This window comes from Halyomorpha halys, unplaced genomic scaffold (assembly GCF_000696795.3).
Source record: "Halyomorpha halys isolate HHAL.00 unplaced genomic scaffold, Hhal_1.1 Scaffold226.1, whole genome shotgun sequence".
Taxonomy (NCBI): domain Eukaryota; kingdom Metazoa; phylum Arthropoda; class Insecta; order Hemiptera; family Pentatomidae; genus Halyomorpha; species Halyomorpha halys.
Genome location: NW_027115630.1, coordinates 295,066 through 313,824, shown reverse-complemented (window position 1 = coordinate 313,824; position 18,759 = coordinate 295,066). Strand labels below are relative to the sequence as shown.

The window sequence follows — 18,759 nt, the reverse complement described above, 5'->3', positions numbered from 1 at the left end:
TATACTAATTAAAAGAATAGGTGTGTGTGTGTGTGTTTGACTGTGTTCTTTTTAATGAAGAGATTCAAGTTAGATTTGTCTGAGGTAGATTACGTCAACAAATTTCGAGATGAACAAGATATTATAAAATCACAATTTTAATTTTAATTATCTCTTTTATTTAATTTTGTTCAATTATAGAAGCTAGATGTAATGGATTTTTAACTATCTATAAATATGCTTAACTTACATACCTAGAAATATGAAATTTTTTTTTTCAGTATTTCATTTTTATAGCACTTCACTACCTGTTGTAGGGAACCCCAGGAGAGAAGGGCGAACCAGGGCCACAGGGACCACCCGGCACTAGAGGAGAGCGGGGCCCAGTGGGGCCCGGCGGGGGTGAGAAAGGAGAACGGGGCAAAAGGGGCCGCCGGGGTAAGCCGGGTCCACCCGGGCCCCCAGGCCGACCTGGAGATGTAGGTTATCCCGGAGTAACGGTGAGTACTTTATGACAGCATGTTATTATATTATGTTGTTATATATTATTTTTAATTTTCATTAAAAATCTTCTTATTCTTATTATTACTATATTACATATTGCAGTTAATACATTGCAATGTTGATAAAATCGAATCCCTAGAAGGATGGAAGATGTAATATTTATGAATGCATAATCAATGGCTCGTCGCAGAATCTTGTTTCAGTATCATTGTAGTTTAAACTAGTTTTGACAAGTAGGTGATGTCTTGGAAGTTGCTGAAACAAACTGTACAACACTCTCAAGTCAAACTTACAAAGTTGTCAAAGCTCTGTCAAATTCAGACATCTTAAAGTTATTATTGCTGAATAAATTTATATGAGTTTTGTTAGGAGTTTGTTTTAGCTCTTGAACTATAAAACTTGATTAGGGACAATTAGAGGAAGTGACGACCTAACGCATGGCGAGAGTCCCAGATTGCCCGGTTCGAAACGCTCTTTAGATCCCTATCTGGTGTAATCAATATTTATTTCCAGGAAAACCTGAGAAATGAATCTCGGCACTCCCACACAGATCAATATGAGGCGGACATAAATTATGATAGCACGTATTTAAAAGTTGAAAAAAGGAATAAAAAATCATTAAATTCAATATTTATCAGATTCATGTGTTATATAGTTCCTTCACCGACTAATTTGCCTTCATTCCTTATTTTTAGAAGAAGGCATTCCATTGTCAATTTATAAATTGCTGTTTGTTCACCATTAAAAAGTAGTAATAAAAAAACTTTATTACTCATATTTATAAGTCAATTATGTTTTTAATAGCCCATAAAATATATTTACGATTAATTATAAGTAACTCAGAAATCAGGCAAATTTTATTAAAAAGATACTGTAACTCACATACCAGGCCCAATTTATATGAACGAAAGTTATTCTTGAAAATATTAATATTTTAAACGGAGATATTTCAGTAGTTGTTAGTGCCGTCGCCTAAAACAACGATTTTTAGTACATCTGTTCATATAACGTATGTTGATCCCGAAAGATCATATTATAATTATAAAAATATTTTAAACGACATAACACTAGTTTTCCAGATAAACAATTATAGAAATTTAGATAAAAATGAATCGTAATAAAATACATTTCATTGAGTAATTCTTTTGAGTTTTGATTATTTTGTTTATGTTGTTAATTAGTATTTAAATAAATCATTACTAACCTTCTTTTATTATTTACTATAAGTTTTTATAATTTTCAAATGTTAATTTTCAAAATTGTCTCATTCTATGTTTTTATCCACTTTTGTACATATTTTTAAATTTGGTACTACCTATTTCTTTTGATGTTTTTAGTTATTCTCATATTCACTTGTATTTTTTAAAAAGATATAATTATTGTAGCATAAACTGATACATACCATACAAAATTCAAAATAGTTTTCGTATAATTTTTAATACATCTTGCAATTTCTTTCTTCTTCTTCACTTCAGAGCTTTTTTTAAGCACATTAGTTGTATAGTTGAATATTTAGTCTTCTGCGTGGGGTAGAATAGTTGCTGTATGAAACTTTTGTTTTTAATTTCAATCCTGTCAGTTCATCTATCGTTTTGTACTCAAACCTAAAGGAATCATGAAAGATTCCATAAAACATGACGCACTTATACAGACAAGAGGCATAGGTGTAAAAGAGTACAAAACGCCCTAAAGAAACCTAGCCTTCAATATATATGAAGTGTGAACCGGAGATCACAATCTCCAAGTGCATGGTTTATCCTCCGTGCAAGGTGCAGCCTTATCTCCAAGATGGGTGTGTGTTATCTAGCCGGTGCCGATAAAACAGCCACCTCGGGCACACCCTCTCCTATCATCATATCATCATGGCGCCGCCTCTTTCAAAACATATCAGCCCTTATATGATAATATTTTCCAGGGAAGCCTCCCCCTGAAGGGAAATTCTCCTCTACGGCAGGGCCTCTGCAATGTGTTTATGAATATTCATCTTTCCTGTCAGGTGTGTATCGCCTTCTGATATGGAGATATGGGCCTACCGTCGAGGAGCTAGGCTTTCTATTTATAATTCAATTAAATATTGTAATAAAAAATAAATTTTAGTAAAAAAAAAAATTAAATTCTACAAAAAACATTAAGTGAAAAATTACTTGATATTAATAATGACATTCAAATATAATTCTAATTACTTTTTATCGAACACTGGTACAGAAGTACGTTCAGTAAGTTATAACTGAATTGGTTTTTTTTTTTTCCAAATTTGGAATTATTAGCCGTTAAAATTCATAAATTATAATTAATATATTAATTATAATTTAAGAATTTATTATTATATATTATAATTTAACAATATATTATTACATTCATGAGGTTACTATCCAATGTTGTATCACAAGCAATACAAAAGTAAAAGTAAGGAGTTCTGGTTTTCTTTTTTTTATAAATATAAAATTTATTTTCTGTGCTGATTATATCTTTTATAAGAGCTGAATATTGGTTTATTTTTTTTCTTATTATTATTGCTTCAATCGTTTTATTTCCAAGGCGGTAAAACAGCTTTTGTGTGCCGATATCATCCTAGAGAAAGCGTTTGACTTAATTTTTACCTGTTTGTTAGAGCTGAATCGTCTTGTGGCAACATTTTCTTATTGAGTACCAATTACAGAGGTTGTCAGGAAGGTATACCAGGCTTAATGTATGTGGCAATTCTATTTTGGGTTCTAAAGGGAGTTTGTTGATTCAATATTTGTCTACTAGGATGGTAATAAAGGAGGAACATTGTCTAACACCCTCCATATCTCCTGGACTTTGCACCTAGTAAAGCTCGGAAGGCATGAGATTACAAAATTAGTCACAGCTCTTTCAAATATCCAACAATCGAATTGGAGATTATGTAGAAAAAAAGTTCAATGTTCAACCTTAAAATGATTAAGATACACAAAAAGAATGGAATGGTGTATTTCTTCATAAAAGTATGAGCAAATGGAGATTCGAGGACTCAGGCATATACTCACTAACGCCCTTCTTAACTGTATGAATCACACTAATTACTAAAAAAAATCATTAAATTCTGTCATTATCTTCATGACTAATTCTTATGATATATCAAATAATAATATGTAAATCACAAAACAGTTTTTGAATATTAATCGCTAGGAAAATACATACATTTTATATTGTTTGCCAAAGGCTATTCAAGATAGAACCTTTAATGAAAATTCGTTCATTAACATCAAATCACAACATCTATTGGGCTTTACAAACAGCTGAATGAGAGAGTTCATATGTTGTAGGCATATTCCTTTTTTCCTTTCATAAAAATTCCATCTTGTTAATTAAATGGTTTCAATACAGCCTTTTACACCTGTTATTTTCCTTTAGAATTCTCTTTTCTTTCAGAATCTTTTTATGTTCACGAAATTGAGGATAAGAAAACATTAACATTTTTTTAATTACTTTTTTGGCCAGAGTAATATATTAGCAAATTTAGTAACTATATTTCAAAAGCATACAGATAGAAAGAGCTAAATATACCGATTTCATTGCTCATTCCTTTCTTTGTTCATTTTATTCTCGTTACGGACGTATTCATAATCACTCAGGATTTAGAATTTAATTCTATCACTTCTTCTAAAACATTTAATCAGTATACTGCTGTAATCTATTTAAACCATTTTCTCCGCTGTTCTCTCAGTTCCGAGTAGAGTAAATTTAAAAAAATGGTGATGTGGAATTTACTGACCTAGTGTTTTCAGAAAAAGAAAATATATATAAATATATAGGTTACCCCTTCATTTTGCCTCGTAGCACCGTAAACGTCCAACATAATCCGATTTTATGAAGCTTGTAAAGAAGCTTGTATGGCTCCTCGGAAGTATTTTAGAAGGAGAAACGGCGTAATTTCCCTTACATTTTAGATTCAGAGAACATTATAAATTTATTGGGTAAAAAAGAGGAATACTTTAAAGCAGAAAAAAATCCAAAACATTCATTTGGTTCATTTAGCTTATTCTGCCTTAAATTCATGAATATGTCTATACAAAAAAGTAAATATATATCCCTTTTCTAATCGAAACTATTAATAAAGTAATCAATCAGATATTGAGATATTTATAACATTTTGGATTGAATCCAGTTCTTAAATTATTGAACGTAATTAAAAAATCGGTTTATCTCTGTTGAAGGTTATTTGTCAATAAGTAATTTATTTACGGGGTGAAATTATGGTGTGTTCTTTTTAATGTAACATATTTCTAAAAAAAAAATCCGTTTTTGTTTCATTTAAAAAAAAAATACTTTTACTATACTTAAAATACATTAAATAACATGAGTGAATTTTTATTTAGTGAAAAAATGAACTTATAAAAGATTTTAATTATATTACGTAATTACTACTTTTTTTTCGTCAGTAAAAGTTTATATTTAATAAAAGTTTTATTTCAGATAAGTGTAGTTCTAAACCACGCAGAATCAAGGTAGAAGTAAATTGCAATAGTTTTCTTTTTTTGTTTCTTTCATTCTTCAATCACATATTTATTGTTATATTATTATTTTTCTGATATATTGTTTTGATTGTTATTAGTTTTTTACTTATTCAAATTATTCAATAATTATAACATAGTAATAGGCGGTGTCTTTTTTGCACGAGACTATACCCTATGAATTGCTAAAAAGAAACGTAATTATTAAACTATACGTAATTGTAATTAATAACTATGATCATGTATGAAGACCCAACTATGGTTATTGGTCCATAAGTCCATAATAATAAAAATTATTCAATAATTATAACATAGAAGTAGGGGGTGTCTTTTTTGCACGAGACTATACCCTATGAATTGCTAAAAAGAAACGTAATTGTGAAACTGTACATAATTGTAATTAATAACCATGATTATGTATGAAGACCCAACTATGGTTATTGGTCCATAAGTCCATAATAATAAAAATTATTTAATAATTATCACATAGTAGTAGGGAGTGTCTTTTTTGCACAAGACTATACCCTATGAATTACTAAAAAGAAACGTAATCGTTAAACTGTACTTAATTGTAACTAATAACCATAACCATGTATGTAAGACACAACTATGGTTATTAAGTCGATTTAGTAGCTGTTAATATATCGTCAGAATCATTTTTTACAATAAAAGCATCACACATTACTGGGACTAGAATCAAACGCTGCTGTAATGTTCAGTGATCTTTCTCAGTGGTCTCTGATCTATGCTTTCTCTGCGAAGTTTCTTAGAATAAAAAGTGCCCTTCTGGACGAAAGCCCATTTCTACGCCCTCTATTTGGTTCTTGACTATGAGGTTTCGTCTCCTTTCCAGATTTGAAGTGATTTTGTGAGTAATTTCTTATTAATACTAAACTCTCAATCCCTTAGGATTATCCTTGTCTCCTATATTTTGGGGGGAAGTTTCTGACGAAACCTGGAATTTTTAAAAAATAAGTTCTTTTCATCCTAAGTTCAACAATTTTGAAGCTATGTTCCTTGTATGTACTGTCACTTCCTGTCGCTGTATACACCTTAATTTTTTGCATATCAGTATCTAATTCGTCTCCCTCAATGACTTATAGATTCTCAGAATATTATTTTCAGCAATAATAATAGGTTTGATTTTTATTAATTTATTACGTAATTCTTTTCAAATCATCAACTTCAAAGAAGTACCATTTTATTTAGTGACATTTAAATAACGAACTATGTCTAAAATATCATACAAAATAGTAAATTTAACAGTGATGACCTTTTTAATCTATTAAAAGGTATTTTATAAATTCGTAAGACTTAACTAATTTGATGTGTTGACGAAACAAGCATATCCCACACCTTTATAAAAGAATAAAACTGGAAGTTTCACATATTAGAAATTTGAACAGTATCACTATTATTCTAATGCTCAGTCGGTACACAAAATTCAAAATTTTCTTCTATCTTTTGAGATATTGTTTTCACTCATTTTCGATATTTAAAAATACCTAGTGGAAGTTAGATTTATTATTTGTAACCTAAAGATTAAATTAATAATTCCTGAACATAATATATAAGCTTAGGTTCCCATCCTATTATGATGATTAAATAATTTAAACTGAGAGAAGTATAGAGATGGGTGAAGAACATTTAGGCAGAAGGATTGTTCTATTAGGCAGCACTCACTGCCCGGGCTTTATGGATTCAACTCTTACACTTAATCTTCTTTGTTTCTCTTTTCATCTCGCTCTTAAATTTCTAACAAATGTTTCTGATTCCAATTTAATGATAATAGACACTTAAACTAGGTTGAAGACTTTCGATATATTTATTTATTACAAAACTACATTTATATGAAATCTATATCTATTATTTGGTCCTCTCGTTCTGATAATTTTGTTTTAAAGTTATTTTTATGAAACATTATTTTCAATACAGCCTCACTTCATTTTTAATACGGTTAATATCACGTATCTTAAATCAAATATCATAATATTCTACAGGAATATTATATCAAAATCATCCACAAAGACCTTAATGTTCCATTTGTAACCGATCTAGCCCGAACCAGATCAATTCTTCCATTACAAACTTCCTAACCACTCAAACCCATTAGTTTCTAATCTTGCTTCCTCTTTTATTCCGGACAATCCTCCGAGGCGTCTGAAAAGGAGATGGACTCGAGACCTTATATTATAAAAATGTTTTTAGAGTGCTACCATTGGGTAGTTTCTCTACATGCTTGTACCATACCATTATGATTTCCTCAAATTTACTTGATGTATTTATGTACAGTTGCAAATATCAATAAATAAATTTAAAAATATATATATATTATATCAACATTGATAAACGATATTCTTTCAAGATAATAGAGTTTTGCTGATGACTTCATTGTTACATACATTCAACGGAACTCGGTCGATTCAATTGCAACCCGTAAATAAAATCTGAGGTAAAATTAGTGTTCTATGTTTTAAAAAAGCTATCTTTTGATGAGTCAATATGAAAATATGATTCATATATAGATTGGTGAAAGTAAAATATCACTATTAACATGACAACCCTGGAAATAGAATAAACCTTTCTTTCTCCTTTAATTAATTATGATTTTTTTTTCATTTTTTTGTCTATTGTTTTTTACTACCAACAATGAGAGATGATGGATTTTTCCAAATTTAAAATTTAAAATTAACACTGGTAATAAAAAATACAGTATTAAGTCCAAAATTAAAGGAAACAATTTTTGGATAAGGAATATCAACATTTTACATGCCATGAATACAATTTAATATAATCGTGAGAGATCGTTCGGTCCCGGTTTTTACCGATTCGAACTCTTACCTGAATTATTTTCCTTTTTTTTAATTGTTCAAAAAATTCTTTAATATTTTTTATTTATCTATTCTTGACTACTGCTAATAATGAAAACTGCTTATTTTTTTCAAATAAACGAAGTTCAAGGAACTTTACAGAAACATTTTGAAAAAAATCGTTATTATAGCCTAGTCAGAATATTTCAATAAGGATAGGACCTAGCTATGGGCATATCCAGAGAGGGGATAGGGGCGGCAGCTCCCTCCACCCCCCTAGGAGTGAAAAATTATATATATTTTTTAAAGAAAATGCTAATTGTAGAAACTAATAAACCACTGCCATAATTATATACAATGTTCTTATACTTTTTGTTGTACACTCCCTTTCCGTGCTGAAATGGACTATGGCTTGCCTCCCTCACCCCTAGTTTTGATCCATGGTACGCCATTGGACCTACCTGATATTACATACCACCTAACCATACTTTCATTTACCGAGTTTATTCAAAATCATTAAAGGAGTTTTTGAGAAAATTAAAAAAAAAAAAAAAGTGCAAAATATATTAAATTAAGTGGTACTTCCAATAAATCCATTTTAAAGAAAAAGTTGTTGTATTATCCTAAGCTTATATATAACCTAAATATGTATTTTCAGTTACGTACGAATTTTCGTTTTTGAGCTAGGCTGTGTGAACACCATTTCGCAATGTTTGGTTATTTGTATTTAGCGTACCTCAAAACGTGTATTTCCTTATATTGGTAAATGAAAGCAATAACAGTCAGAAATATTTAAAAGGACAATAAGTGAAAGTGCATAGTTTGCCAATCACAATCCTCTGCAGAAGTAATATGAGGTAATGAAGGGAAATAATGCTGCCAGAAGAGAAAGGTCTGCAGCGGGAAAACAAGTAAATAGTGGGATAAAACTGGATAAAGTCAGTGAGAGAAGAGAATGTAGCCAAACTAGACAAATCGTGTCGACCTGCCAGCCTTCCCAACATCCATTGCCCACTAGATAAGAGAATATAAAGCTGGGGTTTCCATCCTGTCCTTTTTTTTCTAGTTCCATTAAAAGGAATTTAGATGAATAATACTTTCTAATTTTAAAGGCATGAAACATATAATATACTCCTCTTTTAAAATGTCAAAGACAAAAAAAAAGAAGGGAAGTTTCTTAATTCTTGCATATGTCTAATATAATTTATTAAACAAAGAATTTTATGCAAATATTTAACGTTTGGTATAAATCATATTTCGGATAATGTTTTCTTAACAGAGACCTAGGACAATGATAAGACATGCAAAAATAGTACTAACTACTACTTCAATGAACATGGTTTAGAAACCTAACAGTAATGGCCGCAGGGATCAATTCTTATACTTTTTCTGTACATAATATACCCATATGGCAAATCAACTTTCCTTCACCTGTAACATAACATTATCCAGATAACACGGAATTATTATCAGATGTGCAAACATTGCTAGACCTCACGGACTCTTAAATACTTTTTACAATTTTACAGAACAAAAATTAAAAACTAAATGCAATGGCTACATTCTCAAGAAAATGTCTGAATCAAATGAACTGAGCAAGATCGATATAAAGTAAAATGAAACTTTACTTAAATTTCAATTTAAAAAATTTACTAATAAAATATATATGTACTGATTAGTTTAACTAACATTATATAAAAGGGTACCATTTTTTTAAGAGAAAATTCCCTCAAATATTTCTTTATCCCGAGATATTACATATTTACAGTGTTCAATGTTTTCATAGTTAGTTCATTGATTGTATAATCCTGTAGGTGGAGGGTTAGATCTTTCCTCCAGGGCATTGAGTGATACTTGAGGTACAATAATCATTCCTAACAAATGTGAGGGGTAGTTTCTCATTTTTAAAATGTAGTGAATCCTTTTTTAAGGGACCACGTCCAAGGTGCCTAGATCGCTTGAACTGTGCCAAATCGCATTAAGGTCTCTCTGATTCGTTGAAATAGAAAGAAATCGCTGGGAGCTCGGTCGGGGCTGAAGAGTGGCTGCGGTAGGGTTGCCACATCGAACATGACCAAAACTTCGGCGGTGTCAAACATGTGGGAGGGCACATTGTCATTATGACTAGCTCAATCCTCTCTGACACGCAAGATTCGATCCTCAAAACGCCTGAGCTTAAAACTCCAACGCAAAAGCCGCCTGTGACAGCCCGTCCGGTAGGAACAAATCATTGTGGATCACTCACTCCTTTGGTATCGAACTTAAGAAAAAAAGATCTTAAATCTTTATGTTCGCGCCACTACAAACAATCTTGAGGAAAATCTGTATGCATAGTATATGTCCGACTATACCAGGAGAAGGCTTAAAAGAAAAAGAGTTAAGTTGAATCAAGGAGCCGTATTTTAAAGTGACTCAAACAGAAGAATCAAGACTCACTTGGAGTTTGGTTATTTTTAATACAGAAGGATCGACGAAGTAAGAGATAGAAAAATTTCTTTTATTTTATTATATGATTTTTAATTCTAGTTATTTGATTTTTAAAAAATTAAAAATAATATTTATTCAAAATACATTATTGCAGTATACAACATAGAAACGATTAAGTGTCTAAGGCCTTTTAGTGAAGCATTTACTATTCTGTGAATATAGTAGAAGCAAGCAAGAACTTTTTTTTTTTATTTATCCTAGAAGTTGAATAATAACTGAAATTATTTTGTGGTATTTATTTCACTTTTTGAGGATTGAAACTCACGATCGAAAGATGTCGAATATATGTAGAGTATTATTAGGAGGCGTATCATTTTTTTTTTTATTAATTCAAATTTAATAAAACACATTTTTAAAATAAATTTGTATAATAATTTGTTTTCTTTCAAAAAAACAAAAGCGTTTGACGTTTGGTATTTTTTTTTTAAAAGTTTTTTGTTATTAAAAAAAAAAAAAGGAAATATCATTTGTAAGATTCACTCTCTCTCTCACTCTCTCTCTCTCTCTCTCTCTCTCTCTCTCTGGGCCTCTCTCTCTCTCTCCCTCCCTCCCTCCCTCAGGGGAAGGAGGGAAGTAACCATAAAGGGTGGAAACTCTTTTACTGTTAAACTTTAATTAGATTTATAGATGGCCCTTCCATTTGATTCGTCCATCATGAAAATCGTTGAAATGTTTCTCTTCTGCTTTATAAAATATAAGTCGATTTTAAACTTAAAATAAACCTTCGTTACAAAATAAATTGCTTCACAGCATTCTCAATTTAAATGGAGTATCGCCATTCTAAAGCCTTGGTATCCTGTAAATTTGAGCCATTTTCCAGAAAACAGTTCTCATGAACAAGTCTTTATTAATACTCAACAGAGGCAGTAAGAGAGAGTGCTAGGTATTCATGAGGTCTTAGCTGTAAAGTTCAAGGTACACATCTCAATGGGCATTCAAGTAGTAAACGAAGGATTATGGAGTTGCCTAAGCGCCCATTGTCGTTATTCAGTTATTCATTGTATTTAATCATGAAATGTCAGATATCGATAGTAATCTGACGGGATTTACAACCGGGAAAAGACGTTTCTCTAAGACTCTCTTAAGGGTTTTATGACTTTGTACATTTCTGAACTTTTTCCTGGCCTATTTAGCAAACTTTCATAACAGCAAGACTTGTGAAGTTAAAATGTTAGAGCGAAGCCGAATTTAAATTAAATAACTCAACTTGCTTATATATTTATTTATACATAGTAGATGTACTACATATGTGTGATAGTTGAATTTGAGATATTCTGTGGAGATAGTATGGTCTTGGAAGCATTGCAATTCAATCTAACCGTAAAAACACCTTAAATTATAACACAATGGTTTATTATTTATAACATTCATATAATAAAATTAATTATTTATAATATTCAATGCGCTATATTGAATTGCCATATCTTAAAATTTCTGGTAAAATTGTGTTAGATTACGTAGATGTAAGGTAGCAGCTAATTTATAATTTCGATATGCCATTTGGTAATTTTTTGTTTCTAATTACTGACGTAAAATATACAGTTAGGTCTTCTAGGCATTGTAAATAAAATATAAAATCATGTTAGAATACAATAAAAACCGAGTTCTTAAAATTGGCGATGGGGCATTTCGCTTTTGCAACGAAAATATCAATAAATAACAAACGTAAACATGACGATCATGTGATGATCATTATGTGGTGGTGACATGTGACTTTGTTGCCAAATAAAAAAAGAAAAATAGATAATTTCGGAAAGTTATTGGGAATGTTCTATTTTAGAATTCTACGTAACTGTAAACCTAGAGTGAAGATACATTTATTTTTTTTGATCAATTACAAAATTCATGGCTGAAAATAATAATTAAATCAATAAAAATAATATTGTTTGGAGAATTATCCAATCCAGTCAGATTCATTTTGGGTGTGTACTAAATCCCAACTTTTTTTTTTTTAATTTGGCGAAACTTAATTTTTTTTTAACAATTTCAATTTAGAAATCCTATAAATGGGTGCGTAATTTTATGGGTGACCAATATAATAGTCACTCATAATTGTACTTTTCTTGTATTTTATTTTTTTTTTTTTGTATTGATTTTGTAAAGATTTACTATGAAAATTAGGTACCGAAAACATGATGATTTCGCAATTTTTAGGTTTTGTTACCAATCCAACCTAATTGTCTTACCAAAAACCAAATACACAACATATTGTATTGATGCATCAATTACATTATTTTGAAAAAGTTTGATTTTCATGAACCAAAACAACGAAGGGAAATATTTTTAAATAAAGCTAGTCCAAATATTTTGAGTCCTTCCATAAATCCATTTTTCAGGAGCTATATATGATAAACTGCCATTATTTTTTTTTTCCTCAGTGTAAGCTTCACACAGTAATTGTCTCAAAAATGATACACAGGCATTAGCATATAGATTGGATTTTTATTGTAATTAATCTGTTTCAAACTCCTCAACTGGTTTAAATAATTCATTTATCAAAATTTTAATATTTTTCTCTTTTTTTTTCATGCTGTCATAAAGGATGGAAAGGTAAGACTGATGCTTAAAACTTATAATTAATTATGTTTACAGCGAAATAATTTATTATTCCTAGGCATTCAATAAATCCTGATATAATCAACTTATTAATAATAAAAACATTAGTTAGGAACCTGCATATCTCCTGTTGACGATGGCTATGCAATATTTCCCCCATAATGTGTACTTAACGGTTTAATAAATGTTTGAACTATTGCATGAGATTTAATAATGAATTTTAAGCAACAAATACAAATATGATACATTGACTATTATATGATTGTTTCCTACTTGTTTCAACAACTTTTTCCTTTACTTCGTAAATTCAGAGTTTAAAAAAATATATATATATTTTTAATTAAATTGGATTTCTAAGCACCAGTATTATTGAAGTTCATTTGTCTTGTATCTAATAATTAAATGTTTTTCACTTTTTTTTTTTTTTAAAGACTCTCTTCACTTCTCTCTTCTTTATTTAATTATTCGGTCGTCTGTTCATCATCTGGCCCAATCTACAATTATATTATGTTAGAAAAATTATATTCTATATGAAGTACATTTTAAATTTTCTAAATGAAGATTAATAATGCACGTTTTGGATTTTATTTCTGGAAATTTTATATCTAACCCGTATCAAAAACCAAGTTTATTTCATGAGTTAGTTTACTTCAAAACATAGTTTGCTATAACTGAACTATTTTTAAAAGGTCATATCTAGTATTTTAGGATATTATTTTAAATACATCTTACATCTCCTGTTTAGTTATAAGGCATAATAATAGCTATTAAAATGTACTCTATTGACAGGGACTGCCAGGTCGACCTGGATTGATTGGACCGCCTGGCGTCGCAGGTATGAAGGGGCAAAAAGGAGATCCAGCAGATTTGAGCGGTAGCATAGCAGAACTTATGGTAAGTGTGTTCTAGTGGTATAATAATTAAAATTTTAAATATACTGTAACAAAATAAACAATCTCCAATAATTATCATCTTTTAAGAAAAATTAATACCAATAGAATTCCCTTTTATTATTTTTGGTGTCTGTTTTAAAAGTTAAAATTAGCTCAGAAAGAAAATAATCAGAAAACATTATAAACTAAATATGGTGCCATAGAAAAAGAATGTTTTTTAAGTAATAATTTCCATTGTAAATTCCATTATTTTGTTTAACTAATTAGCTTGTAAACAAGGGTGTAGGTAGTTCTTTTTTGTCATTAGTTGAGGGAGATCGTTCTCGAATAGGAAGTATAGCCCTGTTTCCCTCATCAGCTTAGCCATCAGTGTTTCGTAAGTGGTACAGGCAAGTACGACGTACTCGGTGGTCACCTGACCACGAAAAATAAGGCATAAGGAATCAATATTTTTGCCATGTATGACAAGCTTTTCCTGGAAACCCCCATGCTCCGTGAGTAGCTAGGAGACGCAATAGTCCAGGAGGACCCGTGTCGTTTTCAGGCGATAACCAGTGGTAGGCAAGTACTTTCTTAGGGTACCTACTTCTGGAGGTTGTCACTCACCATCGGTTCCATTCTTCTAGTGTCGTTTCTCAGAGGACCCTCTTCCATCTACTTAAGTTTGCACCGATCCTCATTCGCATGTACTACGGTAGATCCGCCAGACCTCTCTCTTCACCTTGTAGCGGTAATAGTCTTCCAGCAGGAGGAAGTCGATAAGTATTCCCGCTGCTACCACCTGTACCGCCTCAGGAGACACTGTTATGTACACATATACTCTTGTGACTTGCAGCAGAGCCACCGCTGAACTGTCGGCAACCAGCTTTTTTGCCTGTGCGAAAGATTCTCACTCCACCCTGGAGAAGCATATCTCAAGATACCCACAACTACTCCTTCATAAATGGTCAATGTTGCTGGCCTCTTAATGCCCCCCCCCCCTCCGCCCCCCGGTACGATTGAGTCTAGTAAGAGCTAGTGCCATTCTACATTTCACACCATCCTACACTTACTATTAAGTCCAAGTAAGGCGTCAGTTTGAGCTTTCTCCCAATCCTTATGCTAAGGTCTGTGACAACTTCATTGGGACGTATCCTTACTACTTGTATACATAGAGAAATGGGGTGGGCTCTGTCAGTCGTACCTTTCAAGAGAATGGCTTGAATTTTGGCAACAGCCATCTGTCATGTTGAATTTCAATTTTTAAGATATTTAAAGTTTATTAAGAATCATTAGAAAGAACAAAATAAATAACGTTTTTGTTATACATCGAAGTCAGAAAGAAAAGAGTTCCATACAATCTACAGTAACAAATATAGTTGGAAAAAAAAATAGAAATTGTAAAGTTCATATAAAGACAGGAATTAATTATACAAATAAATGGAAGCATATTGATTACCCGTTAACAGAGCTGGTAATTATGAAGCTAATGTTTTCAAATACTATTGGCTTTTAGTTTATCTTAACTTTTATTTAGGTTCCAATATGTCAGCTATTAAAGTCGCAGGTTCTCGTCCCTCCAAGTTCGCATTAAATTTAGGATTAAAACATAAAATTCAAAAAAATAAACGATTGAAGTATGAAGGCTAATTAATCATCCTGAAAGGAAACAGTTTGAGATTGTCAGAAATTTCATACTCTGCCATCGAATAAGAAACTGCTTATTAAATCTTGGACGAGATTTAGAGATTTATTTTAACAGACAGAAATGGTTTTTGTTAGGAGTATAGAATATTTTAAATTTTCGATCCTCAAAATTAAAGGGGAACGGAGGATATAAGTCCGTTAAGATTGTATAAATTCAAAATGCAGTGACTAGCTTATAGAAGTTCTTAGAATCCCCACCTCACCGCAATATTCTAGGAGACATTTTTATGCAAACGATCCCTTTTGTAGCAGAGCGCAGTAGGAGGTTAATATAGCCGGACACTTACACTGCGGTACTGGGGTGGAAGGGGGAGTACCATACGGGGACCATCCGATTCCCAGCTAATGGAGTAATGTTGAGAGAGAGGTCTATGGTCTATAGGCTGCCCCTTGGGCACCGATACCATTAATGTTAATTGCAATTATACTTGCAAATCATTCCATCCTTTCTCCTTAATTGAATTACCTTTTCTACTCTTCGATAAGAAGTCGGAGGGAATGGCCACCGCTCTCCAATTTCCACAGCAAAGCCAATTAGCAAATCTAATTATAACCGATTTATTAAAGAGCCCCATCAATTTTATGAATAAATTCAAGCCTTTAATTATGTAAGCGAACGCGGGGCGGAGGGAGTTGGTTATGTCATCGCAATTAGACAAATAACATTAATTCCCTGGAATAAATCAGCCGGAAAAGACAAAGAAGTACGTGAATACATTAAACCCATGCTTTGCAGCCTCGTAAAACATTCATATTAAAATTCTTATATAAATATATAAAATATATTATATCAAAATATAAAAACAATGATAGATCTATGACCTTCAAGCGGATATGTCATCGTTAAGTGTGACATGCAGTTAATAGTTCAGTGTTATCTTATGGTTTACCAATCTATTATAGCCATTCAAGATTCATTCTGAGGATCTGCTACAAAAAATTAAAACCGCAGAATATTTGTATACAACCCAGCATGTACTGCCGTTACATGCTCTGCTCCAACACACTCTGCCTCCACGACTTCGATTTTTTTTTAGCTCTAAAGGGTCCTCTACATGTTGGCCAAGTCATGGCGAACTCAGACATGTGGATGGGTGGCTTGTACGAGTTACCCTAACCTCGTTGCCGATCCGTCGAGAGTAGGTTTTTTGGACACAGATCAAAGAGGTTCGTGAGAGCGCTCGTGTAGCATCTCCACCATTGTTCTTTGTCTAGTTGCAGCTGTTAGGAGGTTGAAGGTGTTTGTTGTTACTGTTTATAATAAGTTTTATATTTAATCTTATTTATTTATATTTAATTTCCTTTCATTTTCTTTTTTTTTTGTAATAAAAATAATATAATCTCAGTGCAATGGCTGAAACCACTTATACGTCCGCCATGCTTGCCTCTCTGAATAAGATGGCCCGCTCTTTGTTTACCGAGCATTTGTACAAGCCTCTGATTCGTGGCGTGCGGCCAACATGTGGATCCGCCTTAATAAGTAAGAAGGCTTAGTAATATTGAAATTCTAATTTATTCTTTGTCAAACAGGTGAAAGGTGAAAAGGGCGAACCTGGAAAAGATGCAGTAGTGAAGTACGTTCCGGCACCTGGCCCACCAGGACCCCCTGGACCACCGGTAAGTATAGCTGTAAAAACTATATAACAGTAAATTGAAAATTAATTAATAAATCAATAATAATAAAATCAAATATGTAATTATTCAATATGAAGGTATTAGGACTTAAAATTCGACTTTAGTATGTCTTAAATAATTATTTCCTAACTCTCAGTCGAGCATAAGTGATACGTGAGATGAAGTGCCTAGTTTTTTTAGATATTGAAATAGATGAAGAAGAAAAAATAAATACAAGCTGCACCAGCTCATTTCAAATAATTTGTTTTACACAATAGCGAAAATGAAAGATATGTAACAATGTAGGTTAGCCCTCAGCGTGATATGTGTATCTGAGGGAACCATAGCGATAATTGTTTGTTTGCGGGTAAAGCTATTTGTACATAAATATTAAGTATGGGCATCTAAAATAAAAAAATTTATTGTTACTAATATTTTTTGTAGAAACTTTGAGCCTGTAACTATGTAACTGGCAAAGGACAACTAAATTTTTTATAAGGCTTAACTGAATATAATAACTAACAGTTAAAATAAATATAAAATAGAATTAACTAAAATTCATTTTTCTCACATTAAGTAATACTAATATCATTTTTAAAAAATAATAATTTTTATTTAATTTACAATATAAAACTGGAAGAGTAAGAAGATATTGTATAGTGTCCTTGCTGACTGCTAGTTTCCTCAAACTCAAAACCACTCTTTAAACGAATTTTCATGATTTGTAGGCCTCAAACTGGCATTCATATTATGGATTCATATTATATTATTTACTTGATGAAAAAAAAGGCAGATCATGTGCGGTTTCAGCACATCAAAAAACATTAACATCAGCCAAAATCGTCAAATCAAATTTTTGGTTGTATACCTGTGTTATTAATTACAAATTTAAAACTTTATTCAAAATCAAAACTTCAATTTAATTTCATATGAAATCTAGGGACCGCCAGGAGTTTCTGTCATCGGGGAAAAAGGCGAACCAGGTGAGCCCGGATTACCGGGGTCCAACTACAGGCATGTCTTCGGCGAGCCATCCTACGTCCCGCAACAGAGGACGGGTAAGTCTTGCTATTAATGCTTCCTATGGTTAAGTTTGTTCCGTTAGCACAGCTTTATTACCACTGAGGACCATATTTCACTACTTTTTCGGTTCTCGTAAATATCTTTTTACAGTTGTCCCAATAATATTTATTATATATAAGTAATACGCTCGTCAAAGTAATAGTAATACCGGGAAGAAAAAAAGGCAGTTATCTCACCCCAATTTTTAATTACTTTAATGAAAACTTGGTATAATTACTAGTCAAAATTGATGAGTCTGCCAAGTATAGGTAGGGGGAATAAAAAATGGTGGCTGTTTCAAAACCTTAAAAAAACACTAATTTTTCATTCGCAGCTCTATATCTTAAAAACTACCAACAACACTAGAAAATCTAAGAGAACATTATTTAAAGAAGAGTAAATTTGCTTATATATGAGCCCTAATAGTTCCAATAAGTTATATAATATCCAATATCCAATAAGTTATATAATATCCAATATCCAATAAGTTATAATATCCGAATAGTTTAGTTAGTCCCTATTCACGTCCAATAGTTCCTACTTTTTAAGATATAGAGCTCCGAATGAAAAATTAGTTTTTTATCGCTTTGAAACAGCCATCATTTTTTATTCCCCCTACCTATACTTGGCAGACTCATCAATTTTGACTATTAATTATACATAGTTTTCATTAAAGTAATCAAAAATTGGGGT

The 18,759-nt window shown here is 31.6% G+C and overlaps 1 protein-coding gene across 6 annotated transcripts in view; it reads left to right on the top strand.

The window, feature by feature from the left end:
* Mp (Multiplexin) overlaps positions 1-18,759 on the top strand; it is a 908,252-nt gene that overhangs the window by 870,521 nt on the left and 18,972 nt on the right. For all 6 annotated transcript variants that reach the window (XM_067052620.1, XM_067052619.1, XM_067052622.1 and 3 more), the window contains 4 exons: positions 297-479; positions 13,601-13,705; positions 16,921-17,007; positions 17,945-18,062. In XM_067052620.1, the coding sequence (XP_066908721.1) occupies positions 297-479; positions 13,601-13,705; positions 16,921-17,007; positions 17,945-18,062 (493 nt within the window). The remainder of the gene's footprint in view (positions 1-296; positions 480-13,600; positions 13,706-16,920; positions 17,008-17,944; positions 18,063-18,759) is intronic.